Genomic DNA, 19,545 nt, shown 5'->3' with positions numbered 1-19,545 from the left:
CCTACTTTTCGTGACCTCCTAGTAGTTGGATTACAGTATTATGATTACATGTTGCCAGGTCAATCATGGGGGAAAAGTAGCTTTAATAGACTTTGATCATTTGGCTTATATTAACGGTCCTGTAATCAAGTCCTAACTCATAACAAAGCTATTACGTTACCCACTTTACACACCCCTTTCTTCTTGAAATACACACCATAGCCTGTCTTTGCATGGACCTAATCCAACTACATTTTAACTTATAAAACCACCAATAGCCTTATCAACGACCTTGACCTACCTGATAACTCTTCCTGGAGACGCCGACCCTCCTGCATAACTTGACCAGGGTGGACTGGACCCCGGTGGAGGAACACGCGCAACACAGCATCTCACGACACGGGGTACACGGCTCAACACGGACACGGCGACACAGCTAAGCACGACACGGACACGGTGCACACTGCGAGGTGACCCAGTACTGTGGTAGGCCGCTTGCCAACAAGGGTGCACGTGAGTATATGGCCCTCACCTTTGCCAAACACCGGGTGTCCTGGATGGAAACAGGGCGACGCGACAAGTGAGTATAGAAACTAGTGGAAATAGTGATTGAATTCGAGCACAATATCGTGATCTGTCGGTATTAGTGTAGTTGTTGTCATGAATGTTTATGCTTCAACAGGTGTGACGCAACATCATAAGATCTATACATAGAGTAAATACCCTCGCCGCAGCAAACCTGCAGACTAAGCGAATTTCCATTTGCCTGATTGGATTTACACTAAAATGTCTCCTTAAAAATATCACATTTATTCCCTATTTAAATAGAATCAGTTTAACACATACTTAGGTTTGCTGCAACAGGGAAGGTAAAAGTGTTTTTTATGTAAAATGTTAATAGTTAGTAAGAAATAAAAACATTTTCTAAATTTGGGCAAAAAATGTTAATAAACAAGCAAACTACAACAGTTTACTTATTCTCCATAAGAATAACATGGGAATTTTAAATTTACAATTTTTTGAAATTTTCTCCGTAACCATTAGGTGCATTATAACGCTTTATATACTAAATTATTTGTTTTTTTAAGCTCTACAAAATAGTTTGGAAAGAAATTGCAAAATTTTATGTTTTTTGAGTCAAAAGTGGGAAAAACCCATTTTTACCCCATAAAACCCCCATAAACCCCCGTTCCCATGGTCCGATCATGCTGGTTCGCGAACTCGTTCGAATAATCATAGGTTTACACGTTTGTACCAAATTTCATCAAAATCGGATCGTTTTTGCTCGAGTTATCGCGCTAACGGACACATATATATATATGAATTTGAACGGATGGTGTTTTTGGCCTCTAGGGACCTCAAAACGAAAAAAAATCGGTCCCGGGTCCAGGTCTTACCATGAGTACTACGGTAATAGCTTATTCCCTATATGGGAAATTCGCTAAAAGTGGTACTACACTATAATAAGCATACCATTTACAAAACTATGACCTGAAATTACAAAGTTAACCGAAAGATGCCTTGATTTTTTATGGACGTTTCTTATGTCCTTCACTTGTGTGTGTACTAGCATAGATTAAACATACTCCCTTAGAGTGTATGTTTAATCCAGTTTAATCTATGGTACTAGCTACTGCTCTCGGGAGACGGACAACGAACCAGATCTTTGTTTGGGTTAATCCCCTGATTTATGGCCTGTGGGTGGTGGTCACCGGAGGAGGGGTGGGGAATCGAGAATTCTGAATCCCGCCGGAGGCGTTGACTTTTTGTCAAAGATTTCGCTTAGAATGCGATTACTTCATAACTGTACATCTTTTGTTTGAATTTATAATTTTATGATCAGAACTATTTTTCGATTAAGAAACCTTTATTCGGTTTTTTCATTATCAGCAAGTTTGGTTGGTTTGGTTAGGTTATGATAGTTAAATTTTATAATGAAAAAATTGAATTTTAGGCATTTGTAATTTTATTTTATGAACAGAACTTTTTTTTAAATTAGTAAACCTTCATTCGATTTTTCATTATAAGCAAGTTTGGTTAGTTTGGTTAGGTTATGATAGTTAAATTAAATTTAATTAAAATTTAACCTACAAACGATACGTTTTGACAGCGACGGTGATAGAGCTAACAATTTGCCGCGAACAGTTCGGCTATGCACGGTATGATGCGGAAGCGTTCTTATTAATTCAACAAATACATATAAAAAGCTTTGAAAGTTCAGCCCGCCCTCTGCTCTATAAAGATCTATAGATTATCGTCGATCATTAGAGATACAGTTCTTATGTTATAAACGTGTATTTATTCAAAACTAAAAAAACTTACGCTACGTATCCAACTCAAGATTTTCCCGTGCAATATGGGATTCACTAAATTAGTGTAAATGACAAAAAGGCTGATTGTCTGCTTCGTAAATCAAAGTTTAATTTCAAGATAATTACAATTTTCAAATTTTACTATATTTGTTGGGGAATCAGAATAATTGTCATATACTGTTCCGGTACCGCACGGTACTCCGTTTCGTTCACGAAGATAAGGACTTCAGCCTTATTAATTTTGATTTGTATCCTTTATCACAATATTTCTTTGCAGTAAAGTGCTCTAATTTAATTTCTCACCAGGTCCCTGTACGACGGCGACCCTACGTTGGACGGGTACACCCGAGGTTCTGCACAATCAGCAAGGTGACATGACTTGAACTGTGTATCCCGCTCAGGATACCCCGAGGGATGAGCTCTGCTCCTGGACTGCACACCAATCCCGCAGGACTTACTGCAGGGAGACCACTCTCCCCAGCTGTTTTCCTTCGAGTCTTTCGGAAACTCGTTTACATCTCTCTGAACACCATTGTTATATACTTTCTGTTGGTTTTGAAAGTAGTCTTCATGATTTTGACCGCATTCTCCTAGTTTGTCAAAGTCTTTACGTTTCTCATCTTTCTTATCTCCGCACACTTTGGGTTTCTCTTCCTTTGGTTTCATGCACTCTTTTTCTACGGAAACTGGGAGGTCCATCGCCATGACGTCTAAACCACGAATGATCATAATAGGCACTGAAATGGAATAATTTCAAATGATTATACATTATGTATACAAAATAATGATATAATTTAAATAGGTTGTTTTGTAGAAGATTCCCGCATTTCTTCCAAAGTTTCAGGGACCTCTCAAATTGAAGTACAACTACGTTGGCTGCGAAATTAACAACACATCTATTTTAACAAAGTCTAACCAAACTAAAATCAGCAAATGGGTTTAATAACGTTTGTTGTTTGTTTGTTATAAAAATAACCACTTTTGTTACAAATTAGTGTAACATTGTACAATGCAAAGACGCAGAAGTAGCAAATTATAAGGATGGAAGCTAGGAAAGGGAATCGGTCTGAAACATGCGTCACATAGGCCTAGCATTTGTAAACCTGCAAAACCGTTTTGGGAAAACAGTAATTTTTAGTCAACAAAATATAAACTGTCATCCAACTTCTAAAGTTGGCATACAAAACCGAATTGGAAGCACACACAACAAATAATTTAATAATCATCTAACAAAACAAAAATTGCGAAAGTCTCACAATTGTTTCTGTAATCTAACTTCAGTATCAAGCAAAAATCTAAGTTAAGTGGAAGGACGAGTTACTAGATTTCTTATCTTGCGGTTCTTCTTGCTCCTTCCTCTTGCAACTCGCGTAGTCCACAGCTCCCTCGTATTCGCCGCCATCATCATCATCGTCATCGTCTTCGTTCTGCTTGGTTGATTTGCTGCCAGAATTGGCAAACTTTACTTTGTACGTTACTGGCTCAAACTGAAAAAGCACAACAAAACTGAAGATGTGGAGGCAGCGATAATACAAGTACAGTAGGCCTAATGTATTGATTGAGTTTGGATATTGACGTAGATAGTACATCTTAGCCAGTTCATTACTCAAAGAAAGCATACTGTATTTGAATTAGTCACTCATAGTGGGTAACAATTGAATTCCTATGATTGTTCATACTACTGTATAAGCTTACAAAAGATGCTAGGCCTAGATAGTTCAATAATGTCTTGCCCTTGCAGTTTTCAAGAATGAAAACGTTATTATAGACCAATACTATCGGTTGCCTTATTAAATTAAACACTACCTACTCTAAAACTGGCTAAATGTTTGAGGTGGGAATGAAGTGTTAAATTCACGAATCACAACGGTGTGTCTATAGACATAAAACAATTCTTCATTGAGTTTGAATCTAAGTTATTAGCATATAGCATAACATAATATTATACTATCGTGGATTGCATACTGTATACCTGTACTGTACATGGTAGTGTAACTTACAAGTAAGGAAATTTTCAAATATACTCAAAATAAGGAAGAAGTTTCCACAAACAGATTTTAAATATCTCAACTGGTTAAAAAGTCAAAGGGGTGCAAGAATACTCTTCAGCCACCCTGTATATGGGGAAGCAGCTACACTAATTCCCTAAAAATAAATAGGTCTTTAGGTCTTACCACAGACATTTTTGTTCGACCAAAAGAAATCTAGTGCCACCTGACCCCAAAAAAAATGAAAATGCCTAGTTGCATAAGTGAAAGAAAGGATTCAAAAAATCTACTATACTTATAATCTGTGATTCAATCTACACATTTTAAGTAAGTTAAAAACAGTGTTCTCTATAAGTTTGTGTACAGTATTTGAATTTGTAAATAAATACAGTACTTGGAAAAAACAAATAAATTGTCTTTCCAATACCTAAGACCTGTGGTCTGTAAAGATTAGCGTTTGTAATCGTGTTATGGATTTTTAATACCCACAAATACAAATCTTAAACAGGGTTTAATAGTCCAGGACCTGACTAGGGTTCTGTGTGCATGTCGTGTATAGTGAATTTTACTTTTGCATTTCAATATAGGTGTCTTAGGAAGTGTTTTCCACTCGGGTGTCAAGTTCGCACCTGGTACGTTTTCGAGCTATGACGTCATCAAAATGGCGGCCATTGATTTTTTTTAAATCGTATATTTCGCAAACTATTTGTCGGATCGGAATGAATGTTTTTTTGTTTGAAAGATAATTTTAAATGCTACCTGTTTTACATTTACACATTTGTTGTATGTTTAGTACATTCTTCGTAATTTTGCAAAAACCTGTATTTTTAAATATTTTTGAGTTATTTTTGTTTGTAACGTTTTATTGATACAATTTATAAAAAACCACCAATGAAAAAAGTTGTAGAACATTTAAAAATCTTTACAAAAATACCAAATTCGATATGTTTTACTCAAAAGATTACGTCAAGAAACTAGATAAATCTCATAAAAACACCAATTTTGGCGCAAAAACGCCTATTAGTCCGGCATCTAGGGCAGTTCGCAAGTCTTATAAAGACAGTTTCGCCATTCAATGTTGATGTACGTGTCTAAATAAGTGTTTTCAACTCGGGTGTCACGTCTGCACCCACTGCAGTTTCCGGTTATGACGTCATTAAAATGGCGGAAAGGGCTATATTAAAAATAACGATATTTTACATACCATGTATTGGATCGGAATGAACTTTTTTTGTTTGAAAGATAAGTTTACATGCTATCTTTCTTACATTTGCACTTTTGTTTTATGTTTAGTACATTTTTCGTAATTTTGCAAAAACCTATATTTTTAAACATTTTTGTGTTATTTTTGTCGATAACGTTTTATTGATACAATATATCAGAAATAACTTATAGACAAAGTTGTAGCACGTTAAAATAACTTTACAAAAATACCAAATTCGATATGCTTTACTCAAAAGATCACGTCAAGAAACTAGAAAATCGTACAAAACAACCTAATTTTGCGCAAAAACGCATATAAATCCGACATCGATGGCTGTGTTCGAGTCATATATAGACAGTTTTACCATTCAATGTTGATGTATGTGTCTAAAGAAGTGTTTTTAACTCGGGTGTCACGTCTGGACCCACTGCAGTTTCCGGTTATGATGTCTTAAAAATTGCTACATGTTACGATTTCACCAGCTATTTTACTTAAAATAAGACCATTATCCTCTTTTATGCAAATAAAAGCACAACAAATCAATGTAATTAGTCCATAGGAATGTTTCCACTATATAAATACCCCCGGTGCAGCAATCCTTTCGACTAAGCGAATTTCCATTTGCATGGATTGAGATTTATATGCGTTTTTGCGCAAAATTAGGTTGTTTTGTACGATTTTCTAGTTTCTTGACGTGATCTTTTGAGTAAAGCATGTCGAATTTGGTATTTTTGTAAAGCTCTTTTAACGTGCTACAACTTTGTTTTTAAGTTATTTCTGATATATTGTATCAATAAAACGTTGTCGACAAAAATAACACAAAAATGTTTAAAAATATAGGTTTTTGCAAAATTACGAAAAATGTACTAAACATAAAACAAAAGTGCAAATGTAAGATAGATAGCATGTAAACTTATCTTTCAAACAAAAAAAAGTTCATTCCGATCCAATACATGGTATGTAAAATATCGTTATTTTTAATATAGCCCTTTCCGCCATTTTAATGACGTCATAACCGGAAACTGCAGTGGGTGCAGACGTGACACCCGAGTTGAAAACACTTATTTAGACACGTACATCAACATTGAATGGCGAAACTGTCTTTATAAGACTTGCGAACTGCCCTAGATGCCGGACTAATAGGCGTTTTTGCGCCAAAATTGGTGTTTTTATGAGATTTATCTAGTTTCTTGACGTAATCTTTTGAGTAAAACATATCGAATTTGGTATTTTTGTAAAGATTTTTAAATGTTCTACAACTTTTTTCATCGGTGGTTTTTTATAAATTGTATCAATAAAACGTTACAAACAAAAATAACTCAAAAATATTTAAAAATACAGGTGTTTGCAAAATTACGAAGAATGTACTAAACATACAACAAATGTGTAAAAGTAAAACAGGTAGCATTTAAAATTATCTTTCAAACAAAAAAACATTCATTCCGATCCGACAAATAGTTTGCGAAATATACGATTTAAAAAAATCAATGGCCGCCATTTTGATGACGTCATAGCTCGAAAACGTACCAGGTGCGAACTTGACACCCGAGTGGAAAACACTTCCTAAGACACCTATATTGAAATGCAAAAGCAAAATTCTCTATACACGACATGCACACAGAATTCTAGTCATGTCCAGGACTAAATCTTTCCCGGAACGTACACCACTTTCAGTGTTCGTTTACGATTTATTCAATCTCTTTGCTTTATCTTTAGGTCTAATCACATATTGTTTGGTATCATTGGAAAGGGTATAGAATCATCTGCAACTTTTGCAATGGGTGGTATTTGATTTTATCAGCGGTTAAGAAGTTATAAGCAAAACAATAAATATAATAATAATAAAAAACACGTTTTTTAATATAGTGAGATAAATATTAAGTTTACAACAAAAGTGTAAATACAAGAAAGATAGGGTGTAAAAATATCTTTCAAACAAAAAATAAATCATCCTGATCCATTAAACGGTTCGCGAAATATACGCATTCAAAAATTGCTGAGCCGCCATCTTGATGACGTCATAGCTCGAAAACGTACCAGGTGCGAACTTGACACCCGAGTGGAAAACACTTCCTAAGACACCTATATTGAAATGCAAAAGTAAAATTCACTATACACGACATGCACACAGAACCCTAGTCAGGTCCTGGACTATAAGTAGGTAGTACCTAACCAAAGTGAAGTTATGACATAGTTTTGTATACTTGAATAAACTGTCTGCTTATAAATGTCTACTTAGGTTACTATTGTGAAGGCTTACTTACCGCGCCATCGTTAAGCAGTTTTGAAACCTGTGACTTGTACGTCTGTGTTTTCTTTGTATCATTCTGTGGGATTGGCATAACTTGCTTATTTAACTGAAAAGTGTCTTTAACTTTTTTCGGTGTCGTCGTCATTTCAACAGGTTGGTTAGGGTTGGGTTCTTTGTAGCTGGTAGGATAGCCGCGCACGCCATTTAAATCGAACCAACATAAAATTACAAAAAACGCTAAGACTTCACATTTTAAATACGCTGAAATACCCATAATACTTGCTTACGTTAAAAATTTTGAAATTAAAATATTCGAGTATACTAACATAAAACTAACCCGCGCTGAAGCAAATAAACAGATTAAATGTTTCCAAAATATGTTCCCTTGATAAACATATGATTTCTCTTGTTTGAAGGTCAGTGGAAAATGTAAGTACGATTAGCCAATAATTGTTTGTATATGTTATTGATTAAAACGTCGCCGTTGACTTTGGAATTGGATAATGCCAGTAGACTTATTCTCCTAGTGTTGAAGTTTATTTTAGCGACTGTTTAATATCCGATATAGTGCGTTGATTTTAAGGTCAATTTTACAGTGCATTAAGTGCACTCGACTTCGTCTCGCACAAGACCGACCACACTCATCCGATAAACACATATTTTTCAGGACTCAGGACTAGTAAAACGTTATATACTATTATTTCCTTCAGAGGTTTGAATGCCTTCTTAAATCATTAGTCATTTAGTTGTGTCAATTTTACGAGCGTTTTTTTATGAAATGTAGTAGTGAATGTGACAGAAACAATTCGTACCTAGTTAACAGATATTAGGGAATCACTAGGTGAAACCTGTCGAAATCGACGGTTACTTTAAATGCTTACGTTAATTCATCTAACTGCGATAAATTGGGTGAAATATACATATTTTGAGCATTTGGCATTGTTTAAAGAGTAATAAGTGTAAAAACAATAATGATATTAATTGCCAAATTTGGTTGATCATTCAATGAATTAGTTATTTGTGCAACTAGTGAGAAAAGTGAGCAATTGACTCACTCGAGAGAAATCCTTACTCACGAGCCGTAGGCGAGTGAGGAATGGTTTCTCGAGTGAGGCAATTGTACTTTGAACTCGAGTTGCACATTATACTTTTCCTACAGTTACCATAAAACAAATAAATTTGTGAAGAAACATAACCTATTTTTACACAGAAGTGAACTTTTAATATAACATTTAATGTGAAGTGACAAATACAACAGTACAACAACAGCTGACCAGCTGATTTACATCCAGTGCTGCCAACGTATTTCGCGCGCATACGACGTTGCCTGCATGTTACGCGCTCACTATTTCGTGCCTTCACGCTGCAAATCTGGAGTGAGACAATGTCAACATTGTCTCACTGATGAGCGAATTGGCCACTTTGCTTTCTCAAATCAGTGAGAGAACATGTACATTGTTAGGTAACTGTAGGAAAAAAATATTTCCCATACCGTACGTCATCGGAGTTATTATTAGTATGTTATATGGTATCTCTTCCTTTGGAAGAACCTTTAAATAGTATTAAAATCGTATTGGTGGATCTTTTGTAGTTAAACACTTCCGGGATTTCATCAGTGTAAAATGATTTTATTTCAAGAGAAAATTTTATTTGGGCACATATTCATATTCTAACTTCAAAGAAAGGTATATCCATTACAGTGTAAGTTTGATTTTTCCTTCGTCACGTCGCGTCAGTTCATATTGTACCAATGAATGAACCCTATAGCCATAGTTTTGAGAAATTGATTGTGGGGTTACTGTTAAAGCTGGAATTCCTTGATATGTGGGATGTCAGTTAGTTGTCCCAGCCTTATCTAAAACATAAAGTTGTCAATATAATCTCTCTACGGAATGTTAGGTGTAGTGGAATACTTGAAGTGAAGTTGGCTTTTATTCTTGACTGTTAGGGGACTCCTAGTTCATATGGTCTTCAGCTTCATTGGCAACAAATAATGCAAATCACATAGCAATGGGACATTTCCAAAAAAGCAAAAATACTGTAAATTGGTTGTTACGTATATATTGATGTTTACATATTGTTAATCAACGTTATAAGGGATTATGTGATCTAGTTTAAAAGGAATATGACCTTTCTGTCATGACAGTATAGGTGCTTAAATAGTATTTTATCTTTGTACCATATTTTACAGCCAAAATGTCGTGTTATTTTCAATAATGTTACCAACCCAGTGCGCCAAAGTTCGTAATATAGGCAGGTGCAAATAATTTGTCAAGATGGATACCATTTTAGGCAAGGGTTTCTATGTTTGGATTATTCATTATTCACTTATTATTCACTTGGCCAAAATGTAAACAACTCTGTGGAGGGATCTTTAAAGGCTTCTGGGGCAGAGTCCTAAGGGATTTTGCTTAGTTTTTCTTTTGATAACTCATCTACAGACCAAGACCTTTCTTTGGACACCTCTACCAAGTTTCTACGCCCAGCCGTTCTCTCAAATTAGTGGGGACAAAGTTTCCAATTAAATATTTTGATTCCCCCATGTTAATCTTATCGGAGAAACTTCAACTTTGATGGCCTGTGGGGCAGAGTCCGAGGATTTTTATTATCGGAATTGCTGAAAGGGGGCGTCTACATATAAGATACTTTATTTTAACCCGTCGTTTGTAAAAATTCGTCCATTATTAACGGAGGAGTAGTGTTTCGTAGAAATCGCCTTCACGTATTATATATAAGGATAAGTTTATCTTTTATGACAGTTCTTGGCAATATTATCTACTTTTCAAAAGGAAATCAATATATTTCAATAAATCCCATCCTAGCAGATAGGGTCCTACCTTGTTCTTTTACTAGCATATAATTTAACCCTTTAAACTCCCTATAATTAAGCGATTTTTTATTCCTATTTTATTATGATTCCCCTCATCTTATGAAGATTGAAATGCCAAATTTGAAAACGTTTTGGTGGACCTACACTGTCACATTAAGGCATAAAATAAAAAAAAACTGCAAATTGTTTGATCACAGGTGCACCTCAAGAACTCACCAATCCTGTAAACTTCTAAAAGAGGTTTCCACTCTTTAATTTGGGTGAGCCTCTTCCATTAATCTCTGCCACAGAACTCATGAGATGCAACCAGATTGGAGCAAGATGGGATTTGACCCTCAGTGCACATGATCCTTAGGCCCCTTTTATATTCTGCGGCGCCACACGCCCCTGCCTTCAACGGCGGGCGCCGCATGTTTGTGCAACAGCCATGGCATTGTTGGGGCTATCAGGGCTACCAACTTAGGAATTTCTCACAACACCACTAGTGTTGATTTGTAGTGAGTGAGAGATGGCTGGGCTTCTTGATCCAGTTGTTTTGGCCTACATGTTATTTAGACTAAGACAAAGAGACGTCGGAAAAGACGCTGGTATATCCATCCCATCAACCAGGCAAGATCCAACGATGTTGCTTTTATTTAGGAACTTGTTTTATCTTTTACTGATGGTGACCAGTTCTTCACCATCAATCTACCCTGTCAATGTTGACTTCAGTCATAGTAGGTTCTGACATTTTGTATGCACAAAATTTGCAAACTGATGGTTAGAAAAGAAAAACAAAACCACCTACCACTCTGGCAACATAAAGTGAAATGAGGGAGGCAAGGCAATACCATGTTCGGCTGAGTTTGTTTTGATCATTTGGCAGCACTTGACAGCCACAGAGTAAAAGGGGGTCTTGGACCACTCAATCTTTCATCTCACTTAAGAGTCAATCACACTAACAACAATGGTCAACCAAAAGCCCAGGTGTATCAGCATTCAACTTTACCCTCAGATATAGCTTACAGGCGTTTTAGTCATTCATGTGGAAGATTGGTTATCTAGTTAGCCTTGCATTAAATTTTTAAAGCTCAAAGAGAAAAGGCAGAACGCAGAAAAAACGGTCAAAACCGGAATTAGTTGCCTTACAAAAACTGCAATGAGGTCTGTAAACATAAGAAGCAAGAAATGCACAACAGTTACATGAAAATGCATACTGCATACTGTACTAAAAAAGTAAATTAGGGTAAATATACCTGATTAAATCCAACAAGTTATGAGGTGGAAAACTTGGGAATAGCTAAATTTCAGAGCCCCATGACCACAAATCAGAAAACTACACTGTGTTGACATTTAATGGGAAAAGTTGAATAAAGGCAGACAAGTATTTAAAGTTGTACTTTAATTGTCACTAACATTATCTGTTTACAATACCTACACGGGATATAATATGTAACAATAAAATATATACAAAGTTTGACACTTGTGATACACAAGCAAAAAATCTAATTTGTCCTGTTCATAGAACAAGATTGTTGGTTCTTCATACAACATGAATAAATACTTTTATCTACATAGGAAAAACGATTTATCATATTATTTACATAAGTTATTTGATAAATACATCGATTCACGAATATACATCGAAAACATTTATGTAACAAAAAAGCAAGTTGGTACATACTTATACAGCTATGTATTATTTAAAGTTGTAAAATTAGGTATATAAAAAAAATACATTCCTAAAACACGACCAAAGCAAGTTGACTGTGGAACTTAAAAATCTACAAATAAATCACAAAAAAAGCATGTCAAAATGCATTACAATGCTGAAATTGTGTTTGGTTAAAGATGCTTAGGAAGTCTAAAAGTTGACATGCCTCCAAAGTGTTTGTAAATAAAATATGTGAATTTATAACACACAAGCATTACACGTTCTTTAGGTAAATAAATAATAAAATACAATAAAACATTGATATACCTTCACTCTTATAACATTCAGTATCTGTCATCTCAAAAATGTGTATATTATCGTTGCTAATAATTTACAGTGAATCATAGACCAAATAAAACAAGACTTCTCATCCCATTGTAAATTTTGAAGCTCGTTTTACATGCCTAGTTCATGTACATCGACACTGATCGCTTGTGTCGACAACATTTTGTTTCTATTATTCTAAGGTTAATATAATGATTTGTACTTTACTGTTTGGTTATATAATTCGGGGACGTGTTGTTGTTTATGATTAGACCGTTTTGTTTAGTTAAACAAGGTTTAAATGCCTGAAATAACAAGTAACAAATTGTAAACTAACCTGACTTCTACAGTGCATCGGTCAGAACTAACAGTGAAATTGGCTTCAGCTGTCGAATGTGATGTTGGAGTCGTGTTTTATTTACAATTTGTTTCTATTATTTTAGGGTTAGTTTCTTAGGATTTGTGCCACACTGTTTGGTTATAAAGCTAGTGGACAAGTTATTGTCTATGATTAGATAGTTTTATTTGGTTTTCTTTTAGCTTACAGAATGTTCCTAGTTTGTCATTTATTTGATCAAATTATAACAACCCCTCGAGCCACAATTTATGTTTTAAGGCTTACAACAAGAATAAAATATTAGGCCTTGTAGTAGTCAAAACATATCAGTACGACAGCTGGTCCACAAGCTCCAGTGTTGCCAACTTATTTTCACAAATACACAACCTTGCCTTGTTGTTGCCTGTAACTGTTTTGGTGTTGATAATCTGGAGTGCAGCAAAATAAAAACGAGTGCACAAACTCATAGCATCCTCTATTTTATGTGTGGGAATCAATTAAAAAAAGTCTTTTTAGGTCTTTGGAGAAAAATTACATAAATAGCAAAGAATTCAAAATAATCTAATGTACACAACCAAGTTCTTTGGATCAGGTAAGATGGATGATTTTGAAAATAAGTTCCCAATTACCAAATACATACAGTAATTAACTTACCCAATAAAACTATGTCAACAACTAAACAAGTTTATTTTACAAAAAAGTTAAACAACTTTTTTATTAATCAAAAATGTGGAAGAAGATTGACAAGTTATGTAACAAAAAGTGTAACACATTTCAATATTTTATATTAGAATATTTCAAAGTGCACATATTTAGAGTATAAATAACTCATAACATGCATGCAAATAGTGATGACTTTCAGTCTTCAAAGTTGTTTAACAAATAAAACCAATTTCTCATAAGAGAAACAAGAAGTTTCCAATAAACGCATTAACAATTCAAAAACTATATTTTTGTAAAAATACTAGACAGAATTGAATACAAATAATGTTAAGATTTACACATTCTCTCACTTATAATTAATTTTGGTCAAACAAAAACGTAGTAAACATTATACAACTTTTTTATCTTATGTCAAATAAGCAATATTCGACTTGTATAAGAAGTAAATATTAAATCACTCAGTTAAAATCATTCACCAAACACAAGTGCAAAATGATAACAGATTCAAAGTAAAAATTGATTTAAACAACCAATTAATTCAAAATAAATAAAAATGTTTTCTATTATTAATGTGTAACTGCAAGATTACGAACAGGTAATGTAACCTCTTTTAAAACTGTATAGAAGTTTAAACTTATTGCTAATAGGATCACAGAGGCAGCTTTTCATTCTTCAAAAATCCTGAAAAAATTAAAAATTCAATATTATTTTACTTTTCTATGTCTTATGTTTTTTTAAACATGTTTAAAAAAGTCTACACTAAAGCCAAAAGTTGGTTCCTAACTTACGTAATTGTTGGTTCCTACAATTGTCTGTCGATTTACTGGCATAACCTCAGAATTTAAGCAACACTAAACTATATTAAAAATACTGGCATAACCTCAGAATTTAAGCAACACTAAACTATATTAAAAATATATCATAAGAAAAATAATATTACAACTTGAGGTAAGCCAGCTTGAGATTTTGTGGCCCCCCGCTTGTAAAGAAATTTTAAAAAAGGACTTATAATCTAGCAATATTTGAAATAAATCTTACTTTCAATGAATGGCACTTTGCAGAATATGAATGTTTGGTTTGGTCTTATGTTCAGGTTCATCTTCTTCGTCTTCATCAAATCCAAAACAATTCTGCATGTCGTTTTGTTGAGGAACTGCTTTCGGCTGACTAAGCAACACCTCCTCATTGTCTGATGCTGCAACATTACGCATATAAAAATGTAGATAAAAGAAAATAGTTACATGTTGGTAAACATTTCAACATTACCAACAACTTTAGTAACAATAACATCATCAGATTCACTGATACAGTAGACGCTCGCTTACATGGTCTTCAATAACACAACAACCTTGATTACAAGTGCACCGTTCATATTCACCATTTTTAATTAACCTCTATGACGGTTTTATTTCTAGTAAAAAACCTCGATAAAACACCATTTTTTTTTTAAATCACAATGTAATTCAAAACCTCTAAGTCATTTTGAGAACTCAACCTCGATGACACAACTGTATTGATCAGTTACCTGAGCATTAATTCAGAGGAAACATTGTCAATTCCATATAAAACAATTATACATCTGTAACAACACCTCGCTCCATTACGCAAAAATGCAAAACGCCAGTGCTTTTAACTAAACGTACACAATTCACTAACCTTAACTAAACTTTGTTACACAATGTTAACAGTACTTTGCTAATAAATATAATTTTAAAAATTAACTTGTTGGCATAAACGTTTCTCTGAAATCTCATTAAAAATATCATCAGTTGTTTTATTAACCTTGCTAACATGCCTGACAGCTGAATGACGTTGATAACACAACTTTTAACCAGATGCACATCGATAACAAAACTGTTTTCTGCCCTTCTTATCAAGGTCCTCCTGTCTCAATATAGTGCAGAAATTCACTTGTTTCACTAGGATTTTGATTGTTTAGAACGTCAGGCTCTAAAAGTTTTAGTTGTAGTAAAAGAATGTTGATTCATAAATCTCTATAACTAGGGCACAGCTTAGGCCCCGGCCACACGAGGCGAATTTAAGCCGCGCGGCTTATCTTCGCGCAAAGTTAAGCCGCGCGAAGTGCCTGGCCACACGGGGCGGATAAACCGCTTCCTGTTGGGTTTTCCCAGTATCAGTACTCTATTAAAACATAGTTCAGTTCACTCTTTTTAGTCATGGGTGAAACACTTAAATGTTAGTTTGTGCATTAAAAGCGTGTGGTGATCTGGAACGTTAACTTAAATCATTAGGTCCATCCCTTCATAGCGGAAAAACAATCTTTTGTGTTCCAAACCTTTTACGAGCACATGCGAAACCATAGTTCGGAGTTCATATGTATCAACAATCAATTCAAACATTGTTTGAACACCACACAACCGGTAAAAAATACACAAAACAAACTCAAAAACCACTGGAAATGTCCGAAGAACATCTCCAATAAGCGCGGCTGCCGCGCGGTCGAACCGTATCGTGTGGCCACTCTCATAAGACTACGTGTGTCATCCCCTCCAACGCGGCTTAACTTCGCGCGGTCGGGGGACGACATGTTGCGGCTCAACCGCACATGCGGCTAAACTTCGCCTCGTGTGGCCACTCTCATTTGATTCAATGTGTTGTCGAAGCCCTTAACTTCGCGCGGCTTAACTTCGCGCGGTTAAACCGCCTCGTGTGGCCGGGGCCTTAGAAAGAAGATTCTTGTAGTCAAGGGTCCTAGAGAAGAGACATTCAAGAAACATTTAACACGACTGATACCGCACTCGATTGTCGAGCCAAGCCGAGCCTAGATTGCTTGAGTGACAGAGCACCACTTCACATAATCGAGCTCAAGCTGCAGCCTTTTCTATCACAATATCATCATTATTACAGAACTAGTTCTCTTTTGACTGTGCAATGAAAAATTTCCACTGTGCCTCGATCGGGAGAGACGATGGTGACTTTTCCGTAATTGTGGGAGACAAGAAAGATGTTTAGAATTTTGTTTGTTATTATTTAGAAATTTGCACAAATGACAGTCTTGAAAGCCTTTATAGGGTCCCTGAAAAACCGTTGATTGTCAAAAACTGTGACTTATTGACTACTCTCATACTCACAATGGTGGTCAGAAGTGATGTGCTGATTCAACACCTGGTTGTTGTGTACCAGAACGGACGTGTTCTGACCTGTCTGCTGCTGTAAAGCTGCGACAGCTTGCTCAATACCTTCCCCAGCCATCACTGCCACCGCCTGCTCCTGTCCATCGCTGTCCTGAAAAGTCATCAAACATCTGGTCAGCTTTTGACACGAGTCATATTGAATTAATGCATGTTTGGCGAAATACAAATAAGTAGCCTATTATTGTTAAGTGAAAAAAAAAAACAGCTGATTATTTGGTAAAGGTGTTAATATGGATGGAACTTGGTAAGATTGGAAACTAACCTTTTCTAATGAAGCCTATAAATCCTATTTAAAAACAAAAGCCAACCATTCAGAATTATTTCTCATACTAGTGTAGGCCTATTCGAAACATTTTAGATGAACCAATTTAGAATTATAATACTCCTATACTTAATAACAGTTTTACACGGTACAGTTATTTTTTGTACATATAATTAGAGTTATTATCTAATATTGACTGTAACTTGGGTTGAATAGCACAATGACAAATGACATGTTGGTCCAGAATCAGGCATGCTTTTTAAATTTAAAATTTTGAATGGGTTACATGCAATTTAAATCTACCCGGCAACCTTAAAATTTGGAGGCAAGCACTATAACCATGGTTAGATGTTAGTTTAATCAAACTTCCAAATTTTTTCTATTGAAGGCATTTTATAAAATGCACTTAAAAACTGATAGTAACAAAATATAGTTGGAAGACAGTTTACCTGAAGTTGTATAACTTCCAACACAACGTACTGTTGACCGTCAGCTCCCTCCATAGACACCATGGATCCGTCCATCTCATCCTCCTCGTCTTCATCATCCTCCCCTGGCATCACCTCGACCTGGGCAAGTGTATCGTCATAGGTATAATTATCTGACTATCACAGGACAGGCACACAATGCTGTATATTTACTCTGCATATGATTAAAAGTTCAGTATAGAATGGTTCATTCTGTGTAGCTTTGATGTTGACTAAGACCAGCTGTTTCTCTAGCCTAACCATCTATTACAAGCCCAAAGATCAAGCTGTGACCAGTTTAGAACCATCAAAAAGCTAGTGACTGTTGCAGTTGAACAGGAACACTTTTGATTTCCAAGCAAACACTGTAACCATTCAGCTACCTAGCCATCACCGTACGACATCCTAGATAACGTAGCAGATATGATGGCAGAGGAACAGAAATAACTTTGAATTGCGGTACAAGATAATAGAGAATCTTTATGTCCCAAAAACTTATGGATCTCATCACAAAAAAAATGTTTTGGTACAACCTTACTCACTCAATATCCAGACTATAGCCATATTTAAATATTAAGTAATTCTAAAATGATAACTTTTGAATGCAATCACTGAGATGGAGACGCTACCTAAGTGCATATTTTAACCCAAATACGTGTGAAGAATGGTGTGAGATGATCTGTGTAGCTTTGTTACTAACTAAGATCAGCTGTTTCATTAACTAGGAATTTATTATTTATGAGGGTGAAATAAACTGTAAAATATTTACAAAGATCCAAACAATGCCTTGGATAGACTGAAACTTTGTAATTGTTTCTTTATGTATTTAAATAATAATTTTGAAAATCCGTAAATTAGTCTTTTTCACATGTTATTTTGCTGCTAAATAATAGTTAAACAATAATTAAGAGCAAAAAAGCACACAATCATTGGAAACCAATTGGTTTTAGAGTGTTGAGAGCTTGTATCGTAGAAGCATGTTTAGAAACATTAGCATGCTTGGCTGCCATCTTGAATTGATTGGGTAGAACCCTCTTAACACGTTCGCTGCTGACCGCTAGATGCCGGGACGGCGCCAGGAGCTGAACTAACGCTCGCCGTTGCGTAGCCTAAACATTGCTGCCGATACACTGAATTACAGTAAAAACAACAGTAGTCATACTGGATGGCAATGTTTTGCAATAAACCTGGCCTTAGACATAGTACTAAGTGATTCTGATAGATAGCATCACTACCTAGGTTGCAGTCGGTAAAGTAGTGTCGCTTTCTAGCAGGAAAGAGGTGGGACAAAGCCCTGTTCTAAACGACCCTGGTGGTAATTTTGGGAAACTATGTTTTTTATTGTAAGAAAAGTACGTCCCCACAAGCTGCAAAGAAATATAGGACGCTTGTGACGAGCTGGCTGATTCATGGCAATAAACGGCAACGTTCCGGAACGTTCCTAGCTCCTGGCGCCATGGCCCCGGAACGTCCGTAGCAGTGAACGTGTTAAAACCCAATGATAAGGAATAATTTGGTCCAGTTTAAAACCATCAAAAAGCTACTAACTTTTCTCAGGATCGATCCAGCGACCTTTATAATACATTTATAAATTTTTGCTCTATAGTAGAACCTCGATAACTAACAAGTCTCTCATGGGGATTATCAAATAAAAATTTTTATCAAGGTTGACTTCTTATCGAGGTTTGACATAGCCTAACATGTTTAAGGATAATATAAAATTGGGGGTACTTCAAAATGACACTTGTTAAAGAGGGTGTTGTTATTGAGGTATTCTGACTGAACATTGAAAATGACACACTTGAAGGAGAGTGTAACTAACACCTTCTTCACACTAACCTGTTGGCCGTCTATAATTTGTATCTTTTTCTGCCGCCCTATCTTGAGGGCAACCGCCTTCTCGTGGGCTGAGGACTCAGGGTCATGCACGGACATGTGTCGTATGAGGTTGCCCTTGTGTCTGAACGCCCTCTGACACTCGGGACATTCGTGTGTCTTCTCTCTGGGGGGCGGAGGGATGTAGTTGGGGTTGTGGTACAGGTTCTGATGCCTCTTCAACAACTGCTTCTGGCGGAACGACTGTAAACCATCATAAAACAATGTTGAACAGTTTTCATGAGGCCATAGCATAGATAGAATC

The 19,545-nt window shown here is 35.7% G+C and overlaps 3 protein-coding genes across 8 annotated transcripts in view; all 3 read right to left on the bottom strand.

Moving 5' to 3' along the window:
- Positions 1-407, bottom strand: part of LOC128993840 (pleckstrin homology domain-containing family G member 4B-like) — a 434,838-nt gene extending 434,431 nt beyond the window's left edge. Inside the window, exon 1 of the mRNA XM_054417888.1 lies at positions 281-407. Coding sequence (XP_054273863.1) covers positions 281-370 — 90 coding nt within the window. The 5' untranslated portion in view covers positions 371-407. The remainder of the gene's footprint in view (positions 1-280) is intronic.
- A 1,968-nt stretch (positions 408-2,375) lies between these two features.
- LOC128993845 (uncharacterized) lies at positions 2,376-8,071 on the bottom strand. The gene is made up of 3 exons (XM_054417900.1): positions 7,748-8,071; positions 3,613-3,778; positions 2,376-3,028 (listed from the first exon to the last, which is right to left on the bottom strand). Exons 1-3 carry the CDS (start codon positions 8,006-8,008, stop codon positions 2,583-2,585), a joined length of 873 nt encoding a protein of 290 aa, XP_054273875.1. The 5' UTR covers positions 8,009-8,071; the 3' UTR covers positions 2,376-2,582.
- Positions 8,072-11,928: 3,857 nt separating this feature from the next.
- Positions 11,929-19,545, bottom strand: part of LOC128993841 (transcriptional repressor CTCF-like) — a 28,728-nt gene continuing 21,111 nt past the window's right edge. For all 6 annotated transcript variants that reach the window (XM_054417891.1, XM_054417896.1, XM_054417894.1 and 3 more), the window contains 5 exons: positions 19,245-19,484; positions 17,388-17,507; positions 16,614-16,767; positions 14,560-14,716; positions 11,929-14,202 (listed from right to left, as the gene is read on the bottom strand). In XM_054417891.1, the coding sequence (XP_054273866.1) occupies positions 14,562-14,716; positions 16,614-16,767; positions 17,388-17,507; positions 19,245-19,484 (669 nt within the window). In that variant the 3' untranslated portion in view covers positions 11,929-14,202; positions 14,560-14,561. The remainder of the gene's footprint in view (positions 14,203-14,559; positions 14,717-16,613; positions 16,768-17,387; positions 17,508-19,244; positions 19,485-19,545) is intronic.

Source organism: Macrosteles quadrilineatus, unplaced genomic scaffold (assembly GCF_028750875.1).
Source record: "Macrosteles quadrilineatus isolate MER2022 unplaced genomic scaffold, UCM_ALF_1.0 Scaffold_5__1_contigs__length_97177068, whole genome shotgun sequence".
Lineage (NCBI taxonomy): Eukaryota > Metazoa > Arthropoda > Insecta > Hemiptera > Cicadellidae > Macrosteles > Macrosteles quadrilineatus.
Note: the sequence above shows the minus strand (reverse complement) of the source record. Positions and strands in the feature narration are given on the sequence as shown.

What these genes read in the sequence shown, in the direction of transcription:
- LOC128993845 (XM_054417900.1), bottom strand. Translation starts at nt 8,008, where the DNA reads ATGGGTATTTCAGCGTATTTAAAATGTGAAGTCTTAGCGTTTTTTGTA. An exon ending in AACTGCTTAACGATGGCGCG is followed by an intron (nt 3,779 to 7,747) that starts GTAAGTAAGCCT and finishes GTGCTTTTTCAG; the next exon opens with TTTGAGCCAGTAACGTACAA. An exon ending in ACCGCAAGATAAGAAATCTA is followed by an intron (nt 3,029 to 3,612) that starts GTAACTCGTCCT and finishes ATTCCATTTCAG; the next exon opens with TGCCTATTATGATCATTCGT.